Source organism: Acanthisitta chloris, unplaced genomic scaffold (genome assembly GCF_000695815.1).
Source record: "Acanthisitta chloris isolate BGI_N310 unplaced genomic scaffold, ASM69581v1 scaffold19260, whole genome shotgun sequence".
Lineage (NCBI taxonomy): Eukaryota > Metazoa > Chordata > Aves > Passeriformes > Acanthisittidae > Acanthisitta > Acanthisitta chloris.
This window is the reverse complement of record NW_008652479.1, coordinates 5,571-14,603: the sequence shown is the minus strand read 5'-3', so window position 1 is coordinate 14,603 and position 9,033 is coordinate 5,571. Positions and strand designations below refer to the sequence as shown.

Sequence of the window (9,033 nt, the reverse complement as noted above, 5' to 3'; positions counted from 1 at the left end):
GGGTGCTGCCCACGGCCGCCAGCCCAGCCCGGGGGTGTCCGGAGTGTTACATGGGGGTTACAGGGGTCCCCGCATGGCTGCAGCCCATCACAGTGCAAAGAAACCATTGCTGGGTCCAGGGATGGGTGAGGTGCTCAGCCCCGGCAGGATCAATCCCCTTCAGCAGCCGGGCACACCACCGAGCCCCGCGTGTCCCCGCTGGGCTGGCAGAGGGTCGGGGCTGGCTGATTGTCCAGGGGGAAGGTTTGGCCCCCATGGATCTGCGCTGACCCCCAACCATTGCAGGGACAGGGCACGGCTGCCCCCAGCTCTCCGGATACTCCCGGGCTGCCCAATACTGTTTGAAACTCTCAGGGCTGCAGCATTTCCCAAACTCCAGCAATTTGCATCTCCCCCTTCGTCTGCCTTCCCTGCATCCTCCAGCCCTGCAAGCCCCTTCCCGAGCATCTCCGGTGCCAGGCTGAGGGAGCAGCCTGCACATCACTTGGGCTGCGGGACCAGGCACCCTCTCCCCTGCGAGCACCAGGTGATGTGCCAGGAGAGTGATGTGGGTGTCCCTCACCTCCTCCTGGGTGCTGTGGGTGTGCAGTGCCCAGCTGCCCGGGAATGGGGCATGCTGTGGGGACTGAAGCCAGTCCTGCATGGGTTGAGCTGAGGGCAGACAGATTTGCACTACGAGTTGCTGGGGATGTAGTTGGCTGGGCTGCCCTGGGGTCCAGATATTTGCTCTTCCCCAGTTTGGAGCTGGGGACCCTCTTTGCCCCATCCCATCCTGCCCAAGGGAGAGATTCCCTCTCCTGCTGGGCTTGTGGAGCAGGAGTATCCCCAGTAACCTGGACAGAGGTTGTCTGTTTCCACCCTTAACCGTGCTGAGTGTGCAGTGGTGCTGGTGGCAGCAGCATTAGCCTGAACTGCACAGTGCTCGGGGCAGGTCATGGCTGGGGTGCAGAGCTTGATGTCCATGAGAGGGGAAACTGAGGCTCATGAGGGCAGCAGAATGTGCCCAAGGACCACACTCGAGCTAGGGAAGGAAACCAGCTGTGCCTTGGCACAGGGTCCATGACCCAGCCCAGAAGCAGGGTGTGCAAGAAACCCATGGGATGCAAGCCAGGAGCAGGTTTCCTCCATCACATGTCAGGCTGCCACTGTTTAACCCTGCCTGGACCTGTCCCAGGTCAACTCCCCAGCAAAGCCAGTCCAGGCTCCAGCCCCACAACTTATGGGACCAAGGGTCAGCTCATCTAGCCTCAGAGAGGAGCTCAGGGTGAGGTAACATGGAGCTCACCTGTCCTCCAAAACTGTCCTGGTCTCTCCTCTTGGCTTTAATCCAACCTCTAAAGCTAGACCCAAACCAGAGCGAGTCCTGTTGGCTCCAATTCCCTGTGTTTACAAACATGGCACCCCATGACTGCTGCTCATCCAGACTGAACTGTGCCCCTGGAGGGATCAGCCCTGCCCTGCTGACCGATGTGGGGCTAAGTCCAGAGATGGAACCAGGACAGATGGCATTTCACAGGGCTGAGGTGCCATTGCAGAGCGCTCACTTCTCTCTCTGCCTGCTGGCAGGGCAGAACAGGAGGGTCAGGGGGTTCATGTGTGTGTGCAGGTGACCACATTTGAGCAGGGAGGTTTTTGTGAGTGGCATCTCCATGCAGATGTAGAGGGGGACAAAAGGGGTAAAAGGAAGCTGATCCCTTGATTGATGGTGGCTGCTGCCAGCACCAAATCACCCCAGGACCAGATACCCGTAGCAATGCCAAGTCCCCCTCCAGTTCAGCACAAAGCTGGTGGCAGTGGTGAGGCTCCTATGGAGATGGGTGAAATACTCTCATCCCTGCACATCTGACCACACAGGGATGGAGGGAGCTGAATCCCTGGAGCCCCTAGGGTTCGTCTGGGTGCTGTCCAATCACACTCCCTGCCTATCCATCTCTCCAAAACCCCACTGGTGAGCTGCTGGCTCCACTCGTGGCATTATTATTAGGACAGACAGGATGAGTACGGAGCTCTGCCCAGCCTCACCATGCCACTCTGGCTCTGCACCAGGAAAGATGCTTTCTGGAGCTCAGCCCTTCGTGGTGGAATGAAGCAAACGCCTCTAAGAGCGGGTTTTCATTGCTGCTTTGGCTCCTTCAAAGGTGTCTGTGGGGCCCTGGAATTGTTTGCTGAAGATAAGGACAGAGTTTGTGCTCATAATGCTCAAACACAGTGTTATCTTCAGGAAATGAGGGATGGCCACGGCTCAGAAACGTCATGTTTGTGAGGGAGCGCACCCAGGCTTGGCTGGCTTTGCTGCCACCGCCGATGCCCAGGCAGCCACAGCCACTCCTTCTCAGAGCCCATTGTGCATCAGTTGGTCCCAGGGAGGGTTGCCATCTTCTGAGTCAACCAAGCATCACGAGGTGCTTCACCACATCCTGGCGAGTGACGTCAAAGCGCTTGGCTCTCCATCGTGCCGCCAAGCTGCTGTCTGGTGGGGGGCCAGCTGCCCCACGCCCTTTCTGGCAGGGTTTGGGCAGTGACAATTCTGGGAAGCTGGCTCCAGCACCCATAGCTGGGATCTGAGTGCAGGGAGGTGCTAGCACAGGGATTGGGTTTATCAGTTCAGCATAAGTCCTGGAAGAAAGGATGAACAGGTCCCATGCACCATGTCTGGCCATGGGTGGAGGTGGATACCAGTTCCCATGAAACATTAGCAGGAGCCAACCTGCCAGGCTGCCTGCACCTATTTCCCTCCATCCTGGACACAGCTGGGCTGAGCCCCCTGGCACTCCAACAGCATCCCTGGCAGCTGAGAAAGGAATATAGCACCCTCCCAGTGACAGTGCTGGGGCTTTGCCTTGTCCTGCAGGCACTGAGATAAGCCAGGGAAGGGTCTGTGCCGTGAAAAAAAGACTGGGAGAGCTTGGAGAGCTGGGGAGGGGCTAGTGGCCAGAGATGTGCAGTTGGGGCTCACAAGCCTGATGGGAAGAGCTGGGGAGCTGGTGGAGCTGGGAGAGGGTGTGTGGCTGCAGCTTGAGCCGGGACATGGTGTGTGAGGGTAACAGCTTTGGGGTTTGGTGGGAGGGTGCACCTCTGTGACCAGAAAAAGGGTGGGTGGCCAACCTGGGGGCTTTGCACACAGGGAGTGCTTTGCAGGAACTGGCTTGAGGCTTGGAGCAGGAAAGTGTCTTCGGTTCCTGATCTATTGGTTGGGTGGTGGTAGCATCGATAAGCTCCTGCTGCTGAGTCATGTGGGCTGGAAATCGTCTGCATTGTGAGACAGAGGCAGCAAGCAGAGCTGGGCAGCTCTCTGGGGTGAGCTCCCTGGTTCCCAGGGCAGTTTACTGTGGTTGAGCCAAGTTGACATCCAGAGCTATTCTGGTAGCTCCCACAAGATGCTTGTGTGAGCTTTGCTCAGATGGGTGTGCTGTCAGTACTTGGGCTGAATGAGCAGCCTCCAGCACAACCACCAGGTGTGGTATGGTGTTTGATGGCCTTGGCCTTGCTGTGTGCAGACCCTGCCAGGGCAGCTCTGTGCCTGTCCCAAGCCAAGGGAACAGATAAGCTTGGTCAGACTGGGGCTAGCAGGGATCACACTTGAAAGGCCCTGGAGAAAGCTGCACCTCCAGCACCAAACTGGGATTGCTCAGTCCCACCTTGGTGGACCCTCCTGGGGTTTTTCCTTCTTTGCCAGCTTGGGTGAACCTCAGGGAGGAGATGAAGGCTGCTCCTTGCTGACCCCACTCCAGGCTCTGAGGTCAGGCATGGTGTCAGCACTCCTGTGCTGTATGCAGCACAAGTTTGGAGGGCAGGATGTGGCCACAGGGCAGGGCTAAGCCAGGGCCCTTTGCCCTCGGCTGGAATATGTGTTATGGATGCTAGGGGCTCTACAGGGCAGCAGCTTCTGCTGGGGACCTGCTTTTCCATGGGACACTGAAGCAAGATGAAAGGCTTGATTGAAAAAGCTGCCCTGCTCCACTGGCAGGGCTCAGCCTCCTGCACAGGGAGACACCTTCACCCTTGGCATCCCCTGCCTGGAGCTGGCAGTGCTGAGACTAAAACCTGCTTGGCACTGCCTCCCCATCTGTGCATGGGGTGATGCTCCAGCGCCCAGTGCCAGACCCCAGGCAGGGCACTGGGCTGTCCCCCCATGTCATGCTGTACTTCTGGGGTGGCATGGAACAGGGTTTGGGTGGCAAACGGGTTTGGATCCACTCCTGGGCAGGGCTGTGGGTGCTGCTGGTGTTGACAGAGGCCGTGGCAGGGATGGAAACCCAATGCCTGTCGCGCCTGCGGGGGCCCGGGGAAGGTAGAGCTCCGCTCCCCACCTGCCTCTACCTGTCCCCAGGCTCCCAAGCAGAGATCCTGTAACAAGGGGCCCTTGTCTCCTCCACAATACCTCCCTTCTGGCCTGAGCACCTGCTGGCTGGGCTGGCGGCGGCGCCGGGGGGCTCTGAAGGGCCTTTCTGTGCTGGGATGAATGGGAGCCTGTTCCTCTCTGGTGGGCTCCCACCTCCTGCTTGCCAGGCTGTGACCCTGCCCACCCCCAGCCCCAGTTCCCCCCAGGGGGCTAGGTCAGCTCTGCCTGGCCCCATGGGGCTCAGGGCACCCCAAAATGCTCAGACTGGGCAGTTCTCTGCCTCTATCCCCCAGTGCTAAACGAAGGACCAGGGCATGCTCCAGCTGACCCCGTGGCACAGGGGTCACATACACCCCAACTGCTTCTCCAGTATAACAATTAGATGTGTCCTGTTGTCCAGCTTGTCCTGACCTGGTCTGCCTCAGACTTGGGAATGGTGGGATAATGGGAAGAGACAGGGAGGTCTTAAGAGGGTACCCCAAGGCTGCACACTGGGCTGGGTGCAGTTTTTGGTGTGTGTGGGTCCCAGAGGAGGTACCCACAAGGAGACAGTGGCTGCTTTCTGCACAAGCCTTGTATTTTGCAAATCTGTGGCTCTCTACTTGCAGAAGGACACACAGATAAGGCTGGGTGGGTGGAGGGGAGACAAGTAGAGGGGACACTGTCCTGCCTTGTGGCTGTAGCATGTGAGGGATGTCAGGGTGCTCAGTGTCACCTCCTCAGCTGAGCCCTCTCTGTTTTTTCCCAGCCTTCTGCAGCCAGAACCTCTGGTCCTGGCCCCGTCGGGGGCACTGCGCCGTGCTGGCAGCCACAGATGGGCCCTTGAAGGTGGCTTGGAGAGGTAAGGAGGGAAGGTGCCCAACAGTCCTGGCGAGATCTGGGAGCTCCCTACCCACTGTGGGGTTCCCCAGTGCCCAAGTGCTGGATTTTTAACTCTGCCATATGCTTCCCCCATTCCAGTGGGAATCCCTTCAAGCCCTCTACCGAGCTGGAGGAGCCTGAGCCCAGCAGAAAGCAGGTAATCGTTAGCACAACTTGTTTATATCCCCAGTGCCCTTCTGTGCTGAGTTTTGTTGGTTGAAGGGCTGTGTGGGGAAGCTAAGGAGGAGCAGCATCCTCTGGAAGGGATTTACAGAGGAACAACCTTGTCCATCCACACACATGGGTCTCCCCAGGGCTCCCTGCTGACATTGCCCAGTGTGGAGGTTGGAGCCAGGATCACCTGCTCCCTCCAGCCCTGTGACTCCTGGGCCACCAGCCTGGGCTGGAGACTAGTAAAGATAAACCCTGGCTCTGGGGAGGACTGTTCCTGGGCATTGGGGCTGTTCTTATACAGCAGAGCCCTTTAGTGGGGTGCCCACACCTGAAGGTGCTGAATCCTTCATCCTCTCAGGTGACTCTAAGCTCTGGTCCTTCCAGCCCTGCTGAGCTGGGTGCCAAAGAGTGTTCTGCAGCAGGAAACTGAGGCATGAGGCAGTGGGTGACCCAGCAGAACATGTGATGCACAAGGAGTATTTCTGTCCCTGGGTTTGTCCTCCCCTTGGTGCCTGCTGAGGTGTGGAGGTGCTGCAGGGAAGGCAGACCCAGGCTGGAGACTGAGCTGGTGTTCTCCTCCCCCCAGCCCAGCACCTGCCTCCACTCAGTGATGGCCAGAGCAAAGGCAGACCCCAAGTTTGGGGAGATCTTCCGCTTTGACACCCCTGTGCTGATGTGGGACCAGCACTTCACCCTGGACACCTGGAACAGGCTGAAGACACGACACGTCCCTTATGGCTGGCAAGGCTTGTCCCTTGCAGGTACAGACCCACCTGGGATGGGGATGGGAGCAGATGGGACAAGGGGGATGATGAGAAGGTGTGGGGCAGCTCAAGGGGCTCAGGAAGCCCAGCAGAAGGGACTGGAGACATGGAGCAGGCAGAGGAGCCCTGCAGAGGAGCCAGGGATCTTGATCTCTTCCTACTCCACCTCCTGAGGCGTGGGGTGGAGGGCATAGCTTTGCAAATGCCTCTTGTTGCATCTTGTGACATTTTCCCCGAATAAAAGCTCCAGTGTGTGCCTGATGATGAACTGGGGCCGGAGATGCTCGGACAACCCGATCCATTGTTGTGGATGGAATTGTTTCCCTTCCCACCCCAAACCCACTCTCTGTTCTCCCTGGCAGTCGCCAGCTTCAATCCCTGGGATGGGAAGTGCTGGGGACAGAGTGGGGGAGTGAACTGGTGACAGTTGCAAAGAGACATTGTCAGGAGGGGACATGACCATACAGGCAGCAGCATCTGCAGGGCTGGGGCTGGAGATGTCCAGATGTGTCCCCGTGCCTTGCACGACCTCAGGTGTCCGCGGTTTGCGGCACGGTTAGGAACATGGGGGGCTGTGAGGGGTGGCACCAAGCCTGAGAAGGACTGTCTGGTGTCTCCTCATCCAACCTGTAGACCACTTTCCTGCATGGGCATGGTGTGAGTTGTCTTGGGTGCTGCTTCTGGATGTGGTCTTGTGCAAGCTCTGTGTGTGCTGTTGCATGCTGAAATACACTTGGGCTAACACACACCTTTTCCCCACTGACTGGCCCCATCCTGCTCTGTTCCAGTGGTGGGTAGCACTCTCCAGCTCCTCAACACCTCTGCCAACAGACACCTCTTCGACAGGGCTGCCTTCCCTGGGGGCTGTGTCCGCTGCGCCGTGGTGGGCAACGGTGGCATCCTCAACGGCTCGCGGCAGGGCAAGGCCATCGACGCGCACGACCTGGTCTTCAGGTGTGGACAGGTCCTGGGCAGGATGGGGCCATGGGTGCTGGGGAGGGGCCAGCCCTGGACATGTCCTCTGCTTTTCCTGCAGGATCAATGGTGCTGTGATCAAAGGCTTCGAGGAGGATGTTGGGACCAAGATCTCCTTCTATGGCTTCACGGTGAACACCATGAAGAACTCCCTCATTGCCTATGAGGAGTATGGCTTCACCCAGATTCCCCAGGCCAAGGTGAGACCCTGAGGCCTTGGTGGGGAGGGGATCCCAAATTATCCCATGAGGGTGAGCTTGCCTCCCAAACCTTCTCTCCACCTCTGGAGCCCTCAGTTCTCACCCTACTGCTGGCACTGACAGTGTCCTATAAATCCCCCCTCAAGTGCCACATCTGTGTCCTCTTTACAGGACCTGAAGTACATCTTCATCCCCTCGGATCTCCGTGACTACGTCATGCTGAACTCAGCCATCCAGGGCAGCCCAGTGCCCGAGGGCTCGGACAAGGGAGATGAGTGAGTAGCCCCCCAAGATCCCCACAGCACCCTCAGTGATGTAGGCATGATTTGCTGGGACAAACCCCAAGTAGCTCCAGGACTCTGTGACACAGTTCTGCCCTTCTCCTTGCCCTGCTGCAGGCCACAGAAGTATTTTGGACCAGAGGCATCTGCAGAGAAGTTCAAGCTGCTGCATCCTGATTTCTTGCAGTACCTGACAGCAAGGTGAGGATGATGAGGATTGTGGCAGCTGTCTGGCTCTGCCCTGGGCTGGGCTCAGCCCTCCTGCTTCCCACCACTGTTCTCCAGTACAGACCAGTGGCTGCCTAGTGCTAAAGTGCAGTCCCAGTCCTCCCCAGGCTCTGGAACCACCTCTTCCCTGTTCTCTGCAGGCTAGGCAGAGGCATCTCTCCCCCGCCCACAGCTCACATCTACACCTCCCTGTGCTCACCTTGCTCCCATTCCCCAAAATAAATTACATTTTGTCCCAATCTAACAGGAGCAGAGGTAGGGCCCAACAGGATTGTCTTTTGTGAAAGCAGCTTCCTGGATTGGGGTGATTCTAAACAGCAGAGAGTTCCCTTTAGCAATCTGAAGCAGAAGAGCTCAACCTTAGTAGCAGCCATCAGAGAATCCACCCGAGCCCTGCCTTACTGGGCACTGACATCACCGAGCACTCTGTGGGAACTGGGTGTGTCTGGGGGCTGCAGTGCTGTGCCAGCCATGAGCCCCCTCTGACCTGCCGTGTCCTCTGGCAGGTTCCTGCGCTCGGAGCTCCTGAACACGCAGTATGGCTCACTCTACATGCCCAGCACTGGTGCCCTCATGCTCCTCACTGCTCTCCACACCTGCGACCAGGTAAGAGGCCACGGGGCTGCCTTCCTCCTGGAGACAAGGCCATCCCCCCTTTGGCTGCTGTGGGGCTCCTGGTGGGGTCCAGCGTTTCCTGGTGGCTGTCCTCCGCGCCCCCTGTCCCTGGAGGAGGGTGGTCATGGTTGGACCACCTGACGTGGAGCCCTGACCTTATCCTTTGTCCCACCCTCCTCCCCCCAGGTCAGTGCCTACGGGTTCATCACTGCCAACTACGAGCAGTTCTCAGACCACTACTATGAGGTGGAGAAGAAACCTCTGGTGTTTTATGCTAACCATGACATGATGCTGGAGGCAGCACTGTGGAGGAGCCTGCACCGAGCTGGGATCATCACCCTCTACCAGCGGTGATGTTGGCAGGTCGCCCACAGGGGCAAGTCCAAAGACTCCTGTGGCTCTTCTCCTCATTCCTGATGGCCACCTTCTCCTTCCTGAGGGCTCACCCCAGCCAGCCCATGGAGCAGACCTGCCACACTGCAGCTGCTGGTGGTGTGAGGTAAGGGTGAAGCCGAAGCTGACAAGGAAATGTTGCATTTCCTTGGGATCTTAAGGTGGCCTTTGGAGAACCAAGCACCATGGCATGTAGCTGT

General features: G+C 58.2%; 1 protein-coding gene across 1 annotated transcript in view; it reads left to right on the top strand.

Annotated features, from left to right (window-relative positions):
- Positions 1-8,794, top strand: part of ST6GALNAC2 (ST6 (alpha-N-acetyl-neuraminyl-2,3-beta-galactosyl-1,3)-N-acetylgalactosaminide alpha-2,6-sialyltransferase 2) — a 9,114-nt gene extending 320 nt beyond the window's left edge. The window contains exons 2-10 of the mRNA XM_009077537.1: positions 5,091-5,183; positions 5,303-5,360; positions 5,964-6,138; positions 6,930-7,095; positions 7,178-7,316; positions 7,488-7,591; positions 7,715-7,798; positions 8,332-8,431; positions 8,627-8,794. Coding sequence (XP_009075785.1) covers positions 5,091-5,183; positions 5,303-5,360; positions 5,964-6,138; positions 6,930-7,095; positions 7,178-7,316; positions 7,488-7,591; positions 7,715-7,798; positions 8,332-8,431; positions 8,627-8,794 — 1,087 coding nt within the window. The remainder of the gene's footprint in view (positions 1-5,090; positions 5,184-5,302; positions 5,361-5,963; positions 6,139-6,929; positions 7,096-7,177; positions 7,317-7,487; positions 7,592-7,714; positions 7,799-8,331; positions 8,432-8,626) is intronic.
- Positions 8,795-9,033: the final 239 nt, after the last annotated feature.